Source organism: Pleurodeles waltl, chromosome 9, assembly GCF_031143425.1.
Source record: "Pleurodeles waltl isolate 20211129_DDA chromosome 9, aPleWal1.hap1.20221129, whole genome shotgun sequence".
Lineage (NCBI taxonomy): Eukaryota > Metazoa > Chordata > Amphibia > Caudata > Salamandridae > Pleurodeles > Pleurodeles waltl.
In genome coordinates, this window is record NC_090448.1 from 571,737,767 (window position 1) to 571,759,585 (window position 21,819).

The following is a 21,819-nucleotide window of genomic DNA, read 5'->3' on the forward strand; positions in this document are numbered from 1 at the left end:
CTGATTCTAAATAACACAATCTTTATATTTTAGGCATTTTCACTAAACAGACATCACTGTTTTGCAGCAACAAAATTCCAGGCTTTTGTCAGATATGCAGCGAAAACATTTGAAGAGTTATTTTTGCTGCTACAAAACAGTATTGAGTATCACAGAATGAAACTGAGCACAAATATCTCACCATTACAAAAAGTAAAATGATGACTAACAGCATCTCTGTGCTAATTAGCACCACTCGGCCAGTTCCTGTAAATGGCCACTCATTTTGTTTTTGGTCTCATTTCAGTTTGTATTTTGAAATTGATACCAACCTTGTGTCTTCCTTAAATCTTCAACTAGGAACGCTGCCTCCTCCTGGATACGCTCCTCAATGCTACGCTTCCCCATCCCGAAATTTCGCAGGGTCATTAGGGAGAAGCGACGAAGCTGCTTCCAGCGCTCTCCATTGGCGCTGATCACACCTGCATGAGCAACAAGGAAATGTCATTCTACCTCAAAAGCTTCACATACTGCATAGTTGCCTTCAGTTATCGAGCACAGCTTTTTGTAAAATTTGACTGATGCTGAAATGCTGAATAAGACTCGAAAACTGCATCCTATTACTTGAATGTAGAACAGTCCAACGATTATTGTTTTTTACTGATGAGATACCTGTGCAACTATCCTCTTCAGTTGCTTCCCATTCGCTCTACTTTTATCTATGTATGTTTTTATAGTCTTGATGCCGGATCTGTTGTAAACATGGCATCAAAAGGCCATACTAGCTATTTCACTTCTGCCTGGGCAGTTTCCAATCTTCAAAATAGAAATTTGACTTTTGGGTCACGTGATGTGCCAAATGGAGTACGTATGCCATGATGCACCCTCTGCCATGCGTATTTCGCCTGGGTATGCCATTTCCTGTATTCAGCTCCTACCTGGTTCTATATTTTACCATAAATCGCTCCATGTTTTGTCAAGCTGTATACTGCCAAATGTAACTTTTTTCTTGAGTTAGTTTTCACTGTTCTGTATGTGGAAAACAAAGCTTTATTACGTTCACAATACACTGCTAGGCATCAAGCACGGTATAACTGCCGTGGAAAAAACAATGTACCCGACAATGTCTGGAAGCATTTTGATAAAGTTTTAGGAATAATACCTTCACCAGAGCGCACCAAAAACGTGCTACTAACTGCCAAAGAAACGTCTTTAAAAAAAAGTCTGCTTTGAAATACAATGGCAGGATCAAATAAGTTAAGCCACGGAAACCCAAATTTAGGGCCATATTTATACTTGGTTTGCGTCAAATTAGCATAATTTTTCTTTACGCTAATTCAGTGCAAACCTAACTCCATAATTATACTTTGGCGCTAGACACGTCTAGCACTAAAGATATTGAGTTAACGTCATTTTCTGGACGTGGAAACCTACCTTGCATCAATGAGATGCTAGGTAGGCATTCCCATGCAGAAAACAACTCTGTGGCCCTTGTGCCATATTTATCCCCTGTGCTAAAATCATGCACAGGGGATAGGGGCCTTAAATAATGGCGCTAACCTTGCTTATCATCATTATTTAACACCTGGGTATGGGCAGGCGTTAGGGGACCTGTGGGCCTAGGTCCATGGACGGAGACCATGGAAAGAGCCCACAGGTGCCCTTCCCTGGCCCAAGAGACTCCTACACTCACCCCCACCCACACCAGGAAGACACTAAGGATGGGGGGACCCCGTCCCAGGTAAGTAGAGGTATGTAGAGGTGAGTATATAAAAATAAAAAAAAGTGCCATAGGGGGTCTAACTTGGGCCCCCCTACGTGGCACTGGGCCCAATGGCCATGCCCATGGGACATAAGTCCCTTGGGCATGGCCATTGGGCTGGGGGCATGACTCTTGTCTTTAATTAGACAGGAGTCATGTCCTTGTGCATTGGGGTTGTGCACCGAATTATGGCGCTAATCAGGTTAGAGTCATTTTCTGACTAGCGCCATTCTTTGACACACAACCTCCAGTTTTCCCTACGTCTCCCCCACCCGGTTAGCGTCAACTATTTTGACACAAACCGGGCCTTAACACAGCCTAACGTCATCCCATAAATATGATGCCCAGTAGGCGTCCTGGGATTGCGCTAGCCGGCGGTATACTTTTTGACGCTAAACTGCATTAGCGCAATTAAGCGTCAACAAGTATAAATCAGGGCCTTAATCTGTGATTTGGCCTGATTAGCTTCCTAAAAAGTTTGAGAATCTCAGCTGGGGTGCATAAAATGACAAAGTGTAATTTCAACACGTGATTTGTGACATGTTTTGAGGTCGATTGGCGCACTAGAGTAACGTACCGCCTGTCTAGTGTGCCACCATTAAATGTATTAAATAGGTCATTTGCTAATGTTCACCAGGTATTTAATAGACTGAGATTTTTTGCCTGACCAAAAAAGCAGGATATGTTGAAGTCTGTCAAGTAATGACTTAACACCATAGTCTGTCACGTTGAGGATAAATGGACCACTACAACCATTGAGAAATAGAAAATGATTGCTAGCGGTGGACTAGTTCAAGTTAATTTGCCTGAGGGGCTTCAAAGAAAACACAGAGAATAGCAGACAAATACTCTTTTAGTATATTAACAAATGTTGGAGGACTACTTGGACGACATTTCCTGTTTGAGAATCATGGAGCATTTACCTGTTATGCTCTAAACAAGGTTTTCAAACCTTGGGGTACATGCAAAGGTACTAACTAGAAATAGGGAAAAACCATTCCGCATCACATTTTAAACAGTGTAACCAATTTGGCCACACAATGAAAACTAACTCAGAAATAAAGTTAAAGGATTTTATTACAACTTAATACTCATATTAAGGTAGACAAATCTCAAAAACATACTGTAAAAATAGAGACTAGCAATCAAGTAGCCCTAAATGTGAAAGAACTGTAAACGGATAAGCATAAGAAATAGAAGAAACTCTGAAACCACTATACAAAACATCAACAAACAAAATTGGATCGTCAGAAAATAATCACTGGCACAAACTATCACACAGTGCAATTTAAAGTCATCTACCTAAATAAATCATAAATGAATAGAATCTCCCAAAGGACCTAAAGAATGGTAAAAAGCAAATAGAGAACAAAAATAATCTAGAAAAATTAGGGGCAAAAAGAGACAACTAATGAAGGTAAAAAGAAGGAAAAATGTGATGGTGTCAGCATATCATAAGCCCAGTCAAGAGTCTTCTTAGAGAATCAAGTGTAAGGCAAAGCCACAGTCATCATGTATTGGGAATGGGGAAAGTCAGAGATCTGCACCTCTCCAAGTTCAATGGAAACTAGCCTACAATCAATTAGTGAAAATCCTAGTTAAAGTAAAATTTTTATTATGTAACGCATCCTCCGATCAGCCCATACTGGTGTCATCTTTTCTCATCTCACGATGCAACATTTAGCAATCCCTTACCTTCCCAAAACAGTCCTGGAAAGCTAGCAGTGGATCCAACTGAGGCACATTAATTTAAAAGTTAAGGCCTTGTTTATAGTATGATGGATGGGATACTCCATCAAAACATGACTAATAACCTGTTTGCTTCCTTATGCGTGCCATCGGTTAAAATGCAGTTGAAACACAGTGCAAAGGATACTTGCCATGTTTGTGACAGGGTTTCTCATTTGCCGAACTTTAAATAAGGCCTGAAGTTGTTCCCCGACTTGTGGATGAGGAGGGGGAACCATAAGGCTTACACCAGATGTTTTACTTCCACCAACTTCATAATGATCTCCTTTGTATGTATCCGTTCATGATAGAGACAAGCTTTCAAAACATGCTTGTTAGACCTGGAATCCTTGGTGTGGTCTCCCCTGTCTTTGTTTGCCTCTCCTTCCCATGTTTTGATTAAGTGTTTGTACGAAAGTACCAGCATCTTGGCATGTTACCCCCAATTTCTACCTGTTTGTCAGTGTGTTTTTACTGTCTCACTGGGATCCTGATAGTCAAGACCCCAGTGCTCATAGTTTGAGGCCTAAATGTGTTGTCAGTATGCTTGACTGTGGCACTGGAGTTCTGCTCCAGTGACACAGACCTCCAGTGCTTATGCCCTCTTTATATACCAAATGAGTCAGTATAATTTAGTGACTACATATACCAATTCCAATTGGCACACTGGTCCCCGCTTATAAATCCTAGTATATGGTACCTAGGTATCCAGGGCATTGGGGTTCCAGGAGATCATTATGGGCTGCAGCATTTCGTTTGCCACCCTTAAGGAGCTCATACAAACCTTTCTTCAGGACTGCCACTGCAGCCTGAGTGAAATAGTGCACACACTATTTCACAGCCATTTTTCACTGCACCAGGTAACTTATAAGTCACCTACATGTCTAACCTTCAGCTACTGAAGGCTAGGTGCAAAGCTACTGTGTGTGAGGGCACCCTAGCACTAGCAAAGGTGCCCCCATATTGTCCATGGCCAATTCCCCAGACTTCGTGAGTGCGGGGACAACATTATAAGCGTGCACTATATATATGTCAATACATATATGTAGCTTCACAATGGGCACTCCGAATATGGCCATGTGAGTTGTCTAAGATTGTGAAATTGAACTGAACCCCCAATGCAAATCTGGTATTGGGGGGCCAATTCCATGCACCCCGGGGGCTCCACCATGAACCCCCAGTACTACCAAACCAGCTCTCTGAGCCCCAGCTGCTGCCACCTCACAGACAGGTTTCTCACCTCCTGGGGATTGAGCAGCTCAATCCCAGGAAGGCAGAACAATGCATTCTACACTGGTTCAGGGATCCCCAGTCCCTGCTCTGGCATGAAACTGGACAAAGGAAAGGGGAGTGACTACTCCCCTGTCTATCACCACACCAGGGATGGTGCCCAGAGCTCCTCCAGAGTGTCCCTGGCTAGCCATCTTAGATTGCAAAGTGTGTGGGGACCCTCTGGGAGCATCTGAGTGGCCAGTGCCAGCAGGTGATATCAGAGACCCCTCCTCATAGGGGCATGCTTGGGTAGGTAGCCAAACCCCCTCTCAGGGCTACTTAGGGTCTCACCTCTGAGTGTTTCCTCAGATTCGGTTTGCAAGACTCCACCAGGACTCCTCTGCATCCTCTGCTTCAGCTTCTGACCACCGGATCACCCACAGACTTCTCCAGGAACCGTTGTAACTGCAACAAAGTATCCAGGAAGGCTACTATGACCTGCAACTTCAGCTCCAGCCAGCAACTGCAACAGTTTCCAAGGTGTGCACACTCTGAGGACTGCCTGTCTTCACCCTGCACCAGAAGAACTGAAGGAATCTCACGTGGAGTGAGGGAGTCACTTCCCTGCTTCAGCAGGCACCTCTCAGCGACCGGTACTTTGGAACTCCTCTCCTGTCGAAAAGCGTGATCCCTGGAACAGAGGTGGTGGACTGAAGTGACCCTGACTGTCCAAAGGTCCAGCTGTCCAAATTTGGCGGAGGTAAGAGCTTGCCTCACAGTGCCAGACAGTACCCTAGTGTATTGCATCCTGTGCAGCTCATTGGGCTTCTGTGCACTTATTCCAAAAGTTCTTCATGCACAGCGTAGCCCAGGTCTCCAGCACTTCATCCTGCGATGCACAGCTCTCTGAGTTGTTGTCCGGGCGGCGTGAGATCCTCCTGTATAGTGCTGCGACAACAGCACTTTGCAACTCCTTTGTCCCCATGTCCTGGGACTCCTGTGGGGGCTGCCTGGTCTTCTGAGGACTCTCTGAAGTGCTGTGAGTCCCCCGTCTCCTCAGTCTGAGTTGAGACCCCCAGGTCCCTCCTGGGTCCGGGCAGCTTCTCTTTGATGCAAAATGCATACTTGTGTGAACCAAGGTTTGTTGGCGAAATCCAGCAACGCAAACAGCCTGCATTCAATGACTCGAAGTAGGACATCTCCTGCACGAAGCAGGAACCTGCAGCTATCTTCTTTGGTGCATTTCTGTACTTTTCTTCCAACAGGAGAATCCACTTTTGCACCTTCTTCCAGGTGGGCAGGGGCTTGTGTTTCTCCTGGACTCTTCATCAACTTCTGGACTGGGTCTCCTCTCTCCACAGGTCTTCAAGTCCAGGAATCCACCATTTGTTGCTTGCAGTCTTGCAGTCTTGCTTGATTCTTGCATAATTCTCCATCACGACTTGTAGTGTGTTCTGAGGAAACTTTCTCTAATTTCCTCCTGCTTTTCTAGGCTCTGGGGTGGGGTACTTTGCTTACCTTTGGTGTTTTCTGACACGACACTCCCAGCACCCCTCTACACACTACACTTGCCTAGGGGGGATTCCCACTTTTGCACTCCACTATTTTAGTATATAGTTTGCGTTGCCCCTAGTACTATTGCAATATATTGTGTTGTTCACTGTTTGCACTATTCTATGTCTGTTTACTTACCTAATTTTGGTTACTGGTTTATACATTGTGTATAATACTTACCTCCAGTAGGAGTATTGCCTCTCAGATATTTTTGGCCTTGTGGCACTAAAATAAAGTACCTTTATTTTTGGTAACACTGAGTATTGTCTTTTATTGTGTACAATTACTGTGTGGCTATATTAGTATTGCAAGGGCTTCGCATGTCTCCTAGTTCAGCCTTGGCTTCTCTGATACAGCTACCCCTAGACAGGCTAAGCTGCTAGACACTGCCTACATTTCACTCATAGTTGATAACTGGACCTGGTATAAGGTGTAAGTACCTTAGGTACCCACTACAAACCAGGCCAGCCTCCTACAGTGCTGGACTCTGATTTGGCTGTTTTTTGGTACTCTGGGTAATTTACCACTGCTGACCAGTGCTAAAGTGCAAGTTCTCCTGTGTAAAATATATGTGTAATTGGCTTATTCCTGACTGGCATATTTGGTTTACCAAAAAGTCCATAGTAAAGTGCACTTGAAGTGCCCAGGACCTGTAAATCAAATGCTACGAGTGGACCTGCAGCACTGGTTGTGCCACCCACAAGAGTAGCCCTGTAAACATGTCTCACACCTTCCACTGCAGTGTCTTTGTGTGCAGTTTTAAGCTGCAAATTCAGCCTGCAAGTGTACCCACTGGCCAGGCCTAATCCTTCCCTTTTTCTACATGTAAGGCACCCCTAAGGTAGGCCCAAGGTAGCCCCATGGGCAGGGTGCAGTGTATGTTAAAGGTGGGACATGTACTGATATGTTTTACGTGTCCTAACAGTGAAATACTGCTAAACTCAGCTTTCACTGTTGCATATCTTCCTCATAGGTTCCTCATAGGTTAACATCCCCCAAGATACCCTTAAGTGATTTTCAAGCACATATTCACTTTGGGGGGTGATGGAAATGTTGAGTTTGGTGTCTCTAAACTCACAATTTGAAAATACATATTTTGGTAAAATTGGTTTTTAAATTGTCAATTTTCAAATGCTACTTTTAGAAAGTGGCCATTTTCTTACTCAAACAATTCTGTGACTCTGCCTGTTTGTGGATTCCCTGTCTGGGTCCGAGTGACAGTTTGGCTGGTGTGAATTCCCTCTAGACAGTGAGACACAGATAGCTGGAGACTAATGTCAGAGAACTGAGAAGTCACAAATTGAAGATATTTGGTTACAAATATATAAACAAAGATAAGTGGGTGTTATTGAATCAGTGGAACAAAAAGCCTATTGTGGGGAGAAATGTAAGACTGCTTGGGTGGCAACCCTACGTTAGGATGAGGCGGGTTAAAATGGTATTTATAACGCTTTAGAGACCCTCTCAATAATAATCATTTCACAGATAAAATTTTAGAGCCTGCACAATAGATAGAGTTACCTAATTTGCTTGCAGATGTGATCGCATGCAAACGAAAAAGTGCCTTCACATGTGCATCTGTGTCACATTAGAAACACAGAAGCATAGCCAAAGGGGATCTGAAAGAACACAGTAAGGGTGCTCCACTAAGAAGCCAGTACCCTGAACAGCACCCCTTGGGAGGGAGCCCATGGCTTCAGGACATTTAAGTAATTATATGTTTTATATATTGATGCACATCATAGAAGACACCTCAGCACTGCATGGTCCCACTGTAAGTTAGCCCTGGACAACTTTCAGAGGGAGGTTGGGGATATGACGTGTGCATCACCTCTGTCTCCTTAAAATATCCCTGGAACTGGAAATTCTACACCTGAATGAGAAACACCTGCTGGAAGAAATAATACTAATGGGCTCCTGAACCAAGCTAACTCCTAGGAACTGGACCTGCTTTCCAAGGCTCAAGTGGTTGATTTCCTGTTTGTTTCTCCAGGGGTAAAAACACAAAGGGCACCTGACTCCAAGAGGGCCCACCACTACTGACTTGAACATGTAGGACCCCTGACAAGAGACAACGGGTGCATGGAGTCTGTCCTGAGGGCCTAGGTTCAGCACTATTGACTTTTTCTATCAGTAGCTGGCTGGAGTGTTTTGAGAACCATAAAAGTGACTAAGAGCTTGACTTAGAACTTGGCGGGTGTCAAACCGTCTCTCAGGATAGGGGAGGTCTTTCCACCTCTAAACTGGCTGGACTACTGCTGTGCATATTTTGAAATTCCCTTTTGTAATGCAGAGATCTCTGTGCTTTCAGTGGAGCATCATCACGGCAACTCCTCTGAAGACACTAAAAGTTTGATAAATGGTCCCCTCCATGTTTCAAGTGGCCACTCTCTAAACATTTATGTTTTCCAAAAACAAAAAACAAACTCTCAAGCTGGGAATTTGTTTTTGTTAAAAGACAAACAAATCACGCTTACGCAGTTGAAGTTTTCTCCAAATATACAGGATAATTCTTTCTATTTTTTTAGTTTGAGACCAACAGGGGAACATTTTCTTAATTTGGTTGACAGTATGATGTATCTATAACCAATGGCTTCAACTTCATCAGTCCATAGGTGTAGGATTTCCAACAGTGGAGTCAGCAGGGTCACAATCATAGGAAACATAGGTGGTCATTATGACACTGGCGGTATTACTACCGCAGGGCCAAAACGACGGGAGCACCGCCAACAGGCTGGCGGTGCCTCCCGGCATATTATGACCACGGCGGTTGTGCCGCGGTCGCACCGCCGGGGCCGGCAGCCCCGGCGGATGTAATTCACCAGGGCAGCGCTGCCCAGGGGATTACGACTCCCCGACCGCCAGCCTTTTTCTGGTGGTCTGAACCGCCAGGAAAAGGCTGGCGGTACGGGGTGTCGTGGGGCCCCTGGGGGCCCCTGCATTGCCCATGCCACTGGCATGGGCAGTGCAGGGGCCCCCTGACAGGGCCCCATGTGGCTTTTCACTGTCTGCTGTGCAGACAGTCAAAAGTGCGACGGGTGCAACTGCACCCGTCGCACGGCCGCAACACCGCCGGCTCCTATGTTGTGGCCATGATCCCCGCTGGGCCGGCGGGCGGAAACCAGGTTTCCGCCCGCCGGCCCAGCGGGGATCTCCAAATGGCCGCGGCATTGGCGGCCGCATGGCGGTCAGATCTTGGCGGGCGGCTAATGCCGCCCTCCAAGGTCTTAATGACCCCCATAGTGTCGTCATGACTATAAATAGGGCAGGTGGACCCTCAGTGAAGAGGGTACTCTGTCACAAATGTGCATTGGTCAAACTCAAAATCAGAACCTAATTCTGAAAGGAATAAGTTGCACCAAGGCAAGACAGAAAATCTATCCCAGAGGTGCAGCATACTCAGCAGCTACAAAATCCATCTTTGAGGTGAGCACTTCACTCCGTATCGTCACAGACACTGTTGCCAGTCCTGAGCTTTCAACCCACACATAATTACTTTCAGGTGTGTAAGTCCTATTAGCTCAGTGGAACCAAACCAATGCTTAAACGTCCAGAGTGTACTAGGTTTTCGCCTTCAAACTCAGGATTAGAAATAGTGCTTTTGATTACCTGAAATAAGATGATTACCCTACTTTTGGCATCAAAACCAACAACATTAGCGTGAGATTGATTGTGATGTATCCATTTTCCAGCCAAAACCTTATTCCTTGCCACACTGAATAATTAAAAAAAAAAAGAATACTTAATCTCCAGATAAAAAGTTTGACCTTGGCAACCTGCCTTGTGTATCTGTCCTCTGCTACTTTGCAGGCAGCATGAAACCGTGTCTGTTATACCTGACATCCTTGGGTAGTACTCCACCACCCTTTTGGCCTCCACTCCTCTTGTTTTAATGTAATCATTTTTGTTGGCCTTAGGACTCTGCACACTTTACCATTGTTAAAGTGCTTGTACTCTCTCCTTTAAGCAAGTTAAAATTGGTTTACACCCAACTGGAATATTTAATTTTCTTGTAGGTCCCTAATACAGTGGTACTACATCTCATTGACGCAAGGTAGGTTTCCCCGTCCCAAAAATGACTTTAACTCCATAACTTTGGTGGTAGACAGGTCTAGCTCCAAAGTATAAACATGGGCTTAGTTTTGCACCAAATGTTTGTAAAAAAAAAGATGCAAATTTGTCACAAAACAAGTATAAATATGCCCCTTATTGTGCCACCCACTTAAGTATTCCTTTAAAATCTATTTTAGGCATTCCATTGTAGTCTGTGTGTGCAGTCTTATACTGCCATTTCAACCTAGCAAAGTACACATTTTGCCAGGCCTGAACCTTGTTTTTTAATACATATGTCACCCTAGGGTAGGCTCCAAACAGCAGGGGTGGGCGGAACACATGCAGTTCCACTCTGTGGAATTCCACTGATTTACATAGAAGCTCAGTAAAATTCTGCAGAATTCTGCCAACAGGAAGAAAATGTGCATGTTTCGCACTAGCGTGTTCGGCCATTCAAGATTATTTTGTTGCCACTCGAGTAGTAAATCTACTGGAGTGGCAGCAAATCTACTGGAGTAGCAACACTCTGACCATGACCGCCCACGACGGCACACAATAGCAAATTGCATTAGGGGACACTAAGGGGGTTATTTCAACTTTGGAGGAGGTGTTAATCCGTCCCAAATGTGACGGATATACCACCAGCCGTATTACGAGATCCATAGGATATAATGGACTCGTAATGCGGCTGGTGGTATATCCGTCACTTACCGTCACTTTTGGGACGGATTAACACCTCCTCCAAAGTTGTAATAACCCCCTAAATCTTGCTCGTGCTTGCCAGCTTGCATATCTGGAGGGGAATTTGGCTGAAACATTCTGAAAACTCCTACGAAGCAGCCCATAGTACAAGATGCATTGTATTTAAAAAGCTGGACATGTACTTTTAGGTTTTACATGTCCTGATAGTGAACAATTCGCAAATCTGTTTTTCACTACAGCAAGGTCTAATTCTCTCAAAGGAGACAACTGGGTTACTTTATTACTGTTAGACCTGGCATCCTTGGTGTGGTTTCCCTTGTCTTTTCGCATCTGCTTCCTGTATTTCAGACTGTATGCTGGACTCTGCTTTTGCTGGTTTTGGTATTTTGTGTACTTTACCACTGCTGACCAGTGCTAAAGTGCATGTATCCTCTGTGTAAACTGTATGTATAATTGGCTTTTCCATGATTGGCATATTTGGTTTACTAGTAAGTCTCTAGTAAGGTGCCCTAGAGGGGCCCAGGGCCTCAAATGCTCCTAGTGGGCCTGCAGCACTGATTGTGCCACCCACACGAGTAGCCCTGTAAGCAAGGCTCAAACCTGCCACTGCAGTGTCTGTGTATGCAGTTTTAAACTGCCAATTCCACCTGGCATGTGTACACACTTGCCAGGCTCAAACCTTCCTGTTTTGTCCATGTAAGGCACCCCTAAGGTAGGAACTAGGTGACCCCATGGGCAGGGTGCAGTGTAAGTTAAAGGTAGGGCTTGTACAGATTGTTTACATGTCCTGACAGTGAAATGCTGCCAAAGTCAGTTTTCACTGTTGCAAGGACTAGCTCTCTCATAGGTTAAGATAGGGACTGCCTTTAAATATAGGATATATGGAGTTTGAGGTCTCTGAACTCGCAATTGAAAAATACATCTTTTGGTAAAGTTGTTCTTTAGATGGTCAGTTTGAAAATGGCACGTTCAGAAAGTGGGCATTTTCTTGCTTATCCTTTCTGTGCCACTGCCTGCTTGTGGAATCCACCTCTGGATCGGACTGACAGTTGGGCTGTTTGAGGATTCGCTCTAGACACTGACACAAAGGGAACTGGGTTGTAGCCCACAAATCCTGATGAGTCTCCTGGGCTAGAGTGGGGAGGGAGGAGCTGACACTTACACCTGAAAGTGCTGTGCTTGTCCTCACCCAATGCAGTCTCCAACCCCCTGGTGTGTGGCTAGGGCCAGGCCTGGGCAAGGCAGAATCTTGTGAACAACAGAGACTTTCCTTTGAAGTTTGCCTACTTCAAAGGCAGAACAGGGTAAAAGTAGTGGACCCAAACCCACAGATATTTGGATTACTTCTGGATCAAGAGGAATCTCTGCCAAGGAGAAGAGCTAAAGAGCTGGAGGAGGAGTACTGCCCCTTTGCCTGTGAGTTTGCTTTGCTGGTTTGGCCTACAGTTGCTGCTTCTACCTTTGAGAGAACAAAGACTGGACTTTGCTGTCTTTTCCTGCTTGTGAAGTGTCTCCAAGGGCTTGGACTGAGCTTGCCACCTGTTCTGAAGTCTCAGGGCCATCAAAGACTTCCTCTGCCAGCACCTGGACTCTCTTGCTGAGACTCCTAACCTGCCAAGTGGTACCCAATCCAGTCCCTGAGCCCTTGAAAGGAGAAGCAGGTGGAACCAAGACTGCAATTCAGGCACAGAAGCCATGTGGGAGCAAAATCGATGCAGCACCTGTTTTGCGGCTGAAAAAACGCCTAATCACCTGCATTGTGGCTGGGAAATCAATGCAACACGCATGTGCGGCTGCCAAAATCAATGCATCACCCTCGCAGAGTGGATTTTCACCACCATGTGCCGGAATTTTGCACGCATTATCGCTGGGCGTCAAAACTACTGTAAACCTGCTCGGACCCGAGTTGCCCGCCTGGAAATCGATGCATCGCTCTTCTACAGGAGAGAAAAATGCTGCCTACTTGACTGGAGAAGACACACCGCCTCATTTGCAAGTCAGAAATCACTGCATCACTCAGTTTTGCGATGCACGCTTGCCCATGCGGCTTTATGTTTGACGCAAACTAGGTATTTTGTGTAAAAACAAGACATCCAATGTTTTCTATGGGTTAAGACTCTTTACTTTAAAAAGTCATAACTTTGATTGTGTGTTGAATTTTTGTCGTGTTGGTCTTGTTTGATTTAGATAAATATTCGCTATTTTTCTAAACTGGTGTTCTGTACCTTTTGTAGTGTTTTTACTGTATTACTGTGTGTGTTGGTACAAATAGCTTACATATTGCATTTGAGATAAGCCTAACTGCTTCTGCCATCCTACCAGGGTGATGAGCAGGGGTTGTCTTAGGAGTGTAACTCCCTTACCCTGAGTAGAGTGACGGTCCCTGCTTGGAGCGAGTGCAAACTGCCTGCCAACCAGAGAAGCCATTTCTAACAATTATATTTAATAATTCATAAATTTGGTTGGGAGTGGATAGGAATGCCATGTTTGGTGTCTAGGGAATTGTAATTTAAAATCATCATTAATGATAAAGTCGGATTTTAATTCACAATTCCAGAAATGACACTTTTAGAAATTTGGCATTTTCTTTCCCCAACCATTTGGTGCCTGCATCCTGTTCCTGGGTCACAGGACTAGGTGTAGTTGGCAGTTAGTCTTTGTGTATTCCTCCCAGACAGCCACACAATACAGTGTTAGGGTACTGGTAGGATGGGTCATCCTGACTTAATGAGGGGGATGAGCTGTCCCCTCTCTCATTTGCACTTCAGAGGCACTGCCTAAGCGCACACACAAAGGACTGTACAGTGGCCCAATGTGCCTGCAGACAGACTGGAATAAAGGCAGGGAGGAAGGGAATTCGAGACACCTCTGTATATGGGAATACTCCACATGTTTCTTCCACTTCAAAGTGGACACCAGGTCCAAAAAAAAAATCCCACTCCCTTTATCCATTATACTCCTGGACCTTTGGACACTATAGAAGAAGTACAGCATCTCTGCTAGAGGACTACCCTACTGCGAGAGGCCCGCCCTGCTGTCCGAGACTGGACCTGCACCCTTCATCCCAGGATGGTACTCCAAGGCTCAGCTGACTGATCTCCTGTTCTGAGTTACAGGGACACAACAAGCTCCAGAGGCCTCCCTGTAACTGCCCATCTGTGCTGCTGCACTGGACCTGCCTGGATCTGCAACTGGATCTGCATGAGTCCTACTGGCCTCTGTTATAGTTAGTTCCTGATCTTCAAGAGATCCCCTCAGGTCCAGGACCCTTGTTGTGGCATCAGCTCAGCTCCTTCTAAAAAGAAAGGAGAAATCCTGAAATGTTTTGTTCTTCACAGCTGCAAATGGGCTCATGCATGCCAAGATCTTGCCACCTGTGTTGACCACCAATTCAAAGCTCCAGTGAGCCTAACTCTTTGCACTAGAACAACTTTCAGCAATGACCGGCAACAACAGATCCGCACTTTGTGCTAATGCATCCTCAACCCAGGGGACCGCCAGTGCAAATATCCAGCAACAATCGTCCATGGTGTCTCACATGATCTTTGCTCTACAGCAGCAATCATCCACAACACCCGACCTGCTCTTCATGCTACAGCGATGACCATCCGTGGCACTCTCCCTTCTGCGCTCGGCCTCCCGCATCACAAACTGAACTTTGTTGCTTTGGCATCCAATAATTTCTTAAATTTTACCCTATTTTTCTAAATTGGTGTGGGGTTTTTCCTGTGTTGTGCTTTCACTTTATTAGTGTTTGTGTGCTTCAAAATACTTTACACCTTGCCTCTAAGTTAAGCCTGACTGATTTTGTGCCAAGCTACCAGAGGGTTAAGCACAGGTTAATTTATTGACCTATTGTGGCTCATCATTGCAAGCATCTTGGCTGCAGCTTAAGCAGCCCCCCCCCCCACCCAGCAACCTAATTTCTCTCTGTGCCCAGGTTCCAATAAACTGCAAACTGATATTTTACATTGGTGCTTTAATTTTTATAGGCACTTCACTATCATTTTAAGGGTTCATGTAACACTGCAAACATGTTGTTTTCACAACTCATGTTAATCATAAAATCAAGCCAACCAACTACCCAAGGACTGGATCTATTTATGGCTTTTAGATGCAGTACTTGGGTGGTTCCCTGGTTGTGGCACTTCAGATTTTCACTTTGTCCTAATAAAGTGGATAGGGCAGATAAAATTGCAAACAGGGACTGTTTATTTCAATGTTTGGGCAATAATGGTTATCAACTACCTTTGCTATAGTTAGGAGCCTTAGCCATAGGGGAGGTTGCAAAATGAAGGGTTGGATAATTAACAGCTTTTATTGCTTTGATAGTGAGAGCAATAAGGCATTAAGCACACCTTCACAACACACATCCAAACTAGAGAGTGCTGCAAAGGCATGAGCAGCCTCTACCCTACATGGGCTCCATCTTCCTGTGGCACTCCCTGTGCATCGTCTAATTAAGCTGTTGGCATGCAGATATCTTTCTGGGCTCCTCCTTTTGCTTTTGGTAATGGGAAGCCCAAACAGCCAAAGAAAAGTAAAGCCCGTGACTAGAGAATGTTTACACTCAATCCTGTCTTCTTTTTCATCATATACCCACCTCCATTTTCAGCATCTCTCCTTTGTCTTTCTGTAAACATTTCCAGAAACCAGAATCCAGGATGGTTGACTCCATGGATGTCAATTCAGCAAAATGCCAGGGCTAACAGAAATGACATCACACTCTATTTCACCCCCATTTTCACTCACACACATATATATACATATACACAAATTCACACTTACATACCCTCTGTCTCACATAAACGTACTCTCACCCGTAGGCACGCACACAACATACATTTAAAGCTATTTTTACTTACCTCAGCTGCCATCAAAGGGCATATTCCAGCTAATTGTATTCCATTTTTATTGCAATAACAATGCAATATTATTCACTATTAGTAGAAATAAAAAACTGACAGAAAACAAAAAGAGTGGAGCCCCAGCTGACATCCATAAGGAGGAGCTGTGTCTGTGTTCCTGGTACTGAATTTGCAACCTCTGAGGCCAGGAGTCGCAAAGCCAGTGCCAGGGGCAGGAAAGCGCAAGCCAGGGGTTTAGCTATGACCCCTAGCGACCCCTAAATGACCTCCATGGTTAACTCCTTCTTACACCAGAATGATCTCTGGTTCTTCCTAAACCAGTTACCTTTTTAGATGAGACCTCTGCCCTCTGTCAGGACCAAGGCCTGGTTAACTTCTGCTGGGACTGGAGTCACAAAGTCTAGGTGGTCCCTGGGAATGAATGGGAGCAGGCCATGTTAGTCTAATTTCATATCAATTTGGTTTCAATTAAGTCAAAAGGAGTAATAATAAAACAGTCACTTTTTTGCCAACTCTTATTGCCCCGTCACATTCCTTGTTAATTGGCCAGTTGCGGACAACACAATCGCCTCCAAGGGCCCAAAGAAACAGGTATTATTCTCCTCTGTAGAGTATGGCTGTTTACTCCAGTATTGAACCTCTAGAGGTGGGTAGGCTTCACTTAGCAGGTAATTTATGTTAGTTTGAAATAAATAGGGAAATGTAATGCTTTGTTGAACAGTCTCCAATCAGTTGTGAATTGGTCTAATATTTCATCATTTCAGATTTTCCCATGTGCCTCAACGCTGTTCCAAAGCATTGTAGAACATCGGCAAACCACCTTTCTTTCTTCTGAGTTGCAGGACGCAACTACTTCCTTTGCAAAAATTTGCCAGTGACATCAAATATGGTTAACTCATGTCTCCTTGTACCTCTCTTAGATACGGGCATGATATCAAGCAGTGATTAATTTGTAAAATATATGAGTGTGCTGCCCGAAGCTCCTTCTCAGAAGTCTGGGTATGGTGAAGTGTCTGTGGGATTTCATGAGGTATTTTACACACACAAACAAAAATGCACACATATTCTCTCCCTCCTTCCATTTGAGAATACTTTGAAAATACAGGCTATTTCACAAATTAATGCACTTTCTCTCACTTAGGGCCAGATGTAGCAATGTTTTTGCACGTTGCAAACAGCGAATTTCGCTGTTTGCGATGTGCATAAACCACATCGCGATGCCCATTCCCCGTTTTGTGAGTCAGTAACCTGGTTACCGACACGCAAAACGGGTCTGCGAGTTGCAATTAGGATGGGGTGTTCTACTTCCTAATTGCGAGTCGCAGCGCAATGCTGCATTGCTTTGTGACCGCGAATGCAGTTACCCCAGAGGACCCCTTCCCCTTTGTGAATGGCATGGAAAACATTTTTTCAGAGCAGCCAGTGGTTCTATGGACCACTGCCTGCTCTGAAAAAAATGAAACTAAAACGTTTCATTTTTTTTCATTTTGTAATGCATCCCGTTTTCCTTTAAGGAAAACAGACTGCATTACAAAAAAAAACAAAAAAAAACGACTTTATTTAAAAGCAGTCACATACATGGTGGTCTGCTGTCTCCAGCAGGCCACCATCCCTGTGAGTGCTGCGAGTCGGAAGGGGGTCGCAAATTGTGATCCACCTCATCAATATTAATGAGGTGGGCTTTTGCGACCCCCTTGCGAGTCACAGATGGTGTCAGGGACACCATCCTGAATTGCGACTCACAATTCAGGAATTTCGTACATCTGGCCCAAAGTGCCCATACCACTCTGCATTCCTCTACTTTTACGTTGCCCCTAAGCCACTCTTGTGCACCATGCTAGTTCTATAAGGTATTTCAACATTATGTGCCAGCATGATTTTTGGGAAAGCTGAAGCTCACCCCCCCTCCCAATATTGCTGACCAAACTACGCCCCTGATTCTGCATCATAATACAGTGATGCTGAGCTATTTTTGTGGTTTTTTACTTACCATGACCTCTATTAATCTTCTCAAGTAATGGCATAGATCCTCTTGCACCAAATTCCTCGCCTTGATCATTCAGTGCTTCCTTGACTACATCATAACTGCACAGAATCACCACTGGCTCAGGGCCCAGATGAATAGTGTAGACAGGGCCATATTTTTCACTGAGCTGGAATTGAAAAACACAATTAGTGATAAACACATAAAGGTCTTGATATATTTCAGAGCAGTAAGTGAAAATATACTGTGAATTAAGAGGATTTCTCATCTTCCCATCTGGTAGACTATTTGCATAATTTAGAGGTAGATAAAATTAAGATATCCTGTCAGTGAAAACAATGCAGGCTCTGCCACTTGCCTAATATACGCAGAGATATTCCACCAGACTGAAGTAGCTCATCCTCCCCTCCATCAGGTTAAGTAATCTTTCTACATTTCAAACATGTAAAAGGTGTTGGATTTTCATGAAGAGTGAAGATAGTTCACTTCACCTTAAGTTGTGATTTTAATTTGTGATTCTAGAGACATTAATTTTGCAATGTCCTATCTCTTCCAAATTGAACATTACACTTAGAAAATGTAATAAGGTAATCCCAATGGTATCTTATGGCAGAGATAGGCCTTGCAGTAGTGAAAAATGAACTTAAGAGTATTTCACTACTAGTACATGTAAAATGTAACAGTACATGTCCTACTTTTTAAATACTTTGCATCCTGCCTTTGGGCTGTCCAGGGCCTACCTTAAGGGTGGCTTATATGTATTAAAATGTATTAAAAAACAAACGTTTGGGCCTGGCAAGAGGGTTAACTTGCCTGTTCGACTTGGCAGTTTAAACTGCACACACAGGCTCTGCAATGGCAGGCCTGAAACATGTTTGAAATGCTGCTGAAGTGGGTCTCAAAATCAGTGCAAAAGGCCCACTAGTAGCATTTAATTCACAGGCCCTCGGCACAAGTAGTGCACTTTACTATGGACTTATACATAAATTAACTCTGCCAATTGTGAATAAGCCAATGTTACCATGGTGTAAGCAGAGAGCAGTTGAACCTTAGCACTCGTTAGTAGTGGAAATTTCCCAGATTCCTAAAGCCAGCAATAACAAGGTCAGCAAAACATGAGGTTTGATGGCAAAATGTCTTGGGAAACCTCACCAAGGTTGTCAGGTCTAATATGTGTCCCCCCCTGGCTGAAAGAGGGGACAGTTACCCAACACCTTGGGAGATCTATTTACTAAGATGGAAGAACCTGAAGAAGCTATCAGCATTTGCATGGTAGGTTCCAGGGAAGTGTTCCACCATAATGTCCATTCCCCTTAGGGAGCTTTTCAACAGTTTAGAATTCTCACCCCTCATCTTCATTTGCCATCTGCAAGGTCTATTGTCTGTATGAACCTGAAGTGAGTACCAAACAGGTATGGCCTCAGTTTCTTTAGGGCCCAGACCACACTAAAGGCTTCCCTTTCTATTGCGCTCCACCTCTGTTCGCTGGGAAGTAACCTTCTACTAATGAAGGTTACAGGTTAATCAAGTTCGTCTTCATTTAGCTGTGAGAGCACAGACCCTATGTCATGCTCTGAGGTGTCTATCTGCACAATGAACTCTTAGGAGAGGACAGGGGTCTTAAGCATGGGTGCCATCAACATAGCCCCGTTCAGGGCATCAAAAGCTTTCTGGCATGGCTATGTCCAGATCACCAGACATAGCTGCTTCTTTGAAGTCAACTTTTTTAAGAGGGCAACAATGGTGCCATATCCCTTGACAAATCTCCTGTTAGGGGTTATTGAGCCCTCAAACAGCCCTTAGTCCAGCCCAGTGAATCTGGCCCCAAGACTGCTCCTCCAGGTGTCACACTTGAATTTAGGTTCAATGTGGACTACAGTGAGATCAATGCAGTCACGAAGACTGATGCACACCTATCCCCCAAACTGACAAGATAATAGATTGACTTGGAGCTGCCAAATTACTCAACATGTTTGACTGGCAGATTGCCTTGATTGAGGGGAGCAAACAGAGGTCTGCGTTCTCGACCCCAGAAGGGCACTTCCAGTTCCAGGTAATGCCCTTCAGATTTAAGAGAGCTCCTGCCACCTTCCAGAACTGGGTTGCACTAGCATTTTGGAGACCTCCTCCTTAATTCTGGCCCTGTCCTTGTCAGACAAATGGTAAATGTTGTTTTTGCTGACCATGTAGTAAGTCAAGGGTATGTGAGAACAAAGAGGCAAACTGCTCCAGAAACTGGTGACAGTCTCTCTGGTAGTCTACGGTCAGAAAAATGCCCACTGAAAGCAGTGAACAGATAGTAGTGTGATGCCCCCGCTCCATTTTATTCCCCTTTCCCTAAAAGGGTGCTGGATACACGTGAAGGAGTTTCTGGGAAGGCCCTAGAATTTCACAGAGGGTCCTTGCCATGCCACAAGTTTGTGATGTCCACTGGAAAGTTGCAGGGATGCAACACCCTAAGGGCACCGTCTGGCACCTTTGAGCCCCCCCGGACCCACCTGAGTATCCCCACTTAAGAAATAACACATCAGTGGAGACCGAGTGACCCAGAGGTGCATGTGGTGGCAAGCCAGCTGTGGGGAATGGGGTACGGCAGGCAAGTGTCCCCTGAGTGATGAGTGGCGACACATTGAGCTCCATTAACTGTGACAATCTTGTCATGGGGTCTCTGCCGACGACCAATGGGGGGACCTCATCCATCATTAGGGGCAGAGATGGGCAAGCCAAAACCAAGAGACAGGGCTTCCCCACACAAGTCGTAAAAATGAGATAAAGATCTGGCAGAGGCACGGTTGGCACTGGATACCATGTTCTAACCCCTACAAAACACTCTGGACAAAATCCTCACAGCCATCACTGATAGGAAGACCATGTTCCAATGAGAGATCAGCACAGTGGTGGCAGAGCTGGGCTGGGTTGAGCAGACCACTGAAAACTGGTGGACAGAGCTAAGTACTCTGAAACAGCCCTATCTGAATTGCAGCTGGCACAGAGAGCCATAAGTGCCCAACTGAGGAGCGTGATGGAGCAGGCGAGCAAGCTTGAGCAATGAATAGAGGACGCGGAACAACACAACACATGGAACAACGTCTGTGTAGTGGGCCTCCCTATGGCCATGTAAGGCTCAGACATGGTGCCGTATCTGGAGTCATGGATGCGGGACAAGGTGGCCCGAACCAAGTCACCCCTTTGTTTGCACTTGAGAGGGCACCCAGGGTTCTGTCCAAGCCACCGGCCACGTTTGTGCAAGGGGAACTTATCTGGGTGAGAGCAAGAGTTCCCTTCAAGGCCATTACAGTCAAAACTGACAGGGAAGGTGAAAATGTCCTGGTGAAGTCGGCTGGGAAGTACAGTGGAGGTACTGGGAAATGTGTATTCCCCGAACCAGGCCCATGCCCATTTTCTGAGCTTCTTGCAGACCTACAATAAGGGAACAATCTATTTTTCTTTCCAGTATGATGATGGTAGTCCTGACCCTAAGAACTATATTGGGGCTCTCTATAAAACTCCTTTCTTTTGTTTTTGTCCCTCCTCCTACTTCTGGTGAGGACTCTGCCACCCTTGAGGTGATCTCCCCCAGATACCTTCTTGTGGACCCTTGTGCTGAAACAGCAGTCCATCTTCTTTGGGGGTCAGTGAACTTACTGTCAAGCAAGTGTTGGTGCAAATCTGGAAACAAAGATTGAACATGTGCTCTTGTGAAAAGAATCCACACAGAACACCGAGGTCTGTTAGGGCAGTTTCTCACTGTCTCACAACTTCTGCCTATACTTTTCTGGGGTCAAACCATATTTTCTGATCAGGAATTGTTTTATTGTGGGATACCTAACCCTGTCATCTGTGTCTATGGTTAATGGATGTCTCTCCCCTCAATAGGGCTAAGCCTCTACAGACCAGCTCCCAAATGCCACTTAGGGATCTTGTGCATCTGCAGGGTAATCTCATGAGCCTCAAACAATCTATTGATGTCACCCCCC

At 45.0% G+C, this 21,819-nt stretch overlaps 1 protein-coding gene across 2 annotated transcripts in view; it reads right to left on the reverse strand.

The window, feature by feature from the left end:
* The window catches only part of LOC138259675 (cytochrome P450 2G1-like), a 280,939-nt gene that overhangs the window by 244,520 nt on the left and 14,600 nt on the right, over nt 1–21,819 (reverse strand). For both annotated transcript variants that reach the window (XM_069207549.1, XM_069207548.1), the window contains exons 2-3: nt 17,849–18,011; nt 312–461 (exon numbers count right to left, since the gene is read on the reverse strand). In XM_069207549.1, coding sequence (XP_069063650.1) covers nt 312–461; nt 17,849–18,011 — 313 coding nt within the window. The remainder of the gene's footprint in view (nt 1–311; nt 462–17,848; nt 18,012–21,819) is intronic.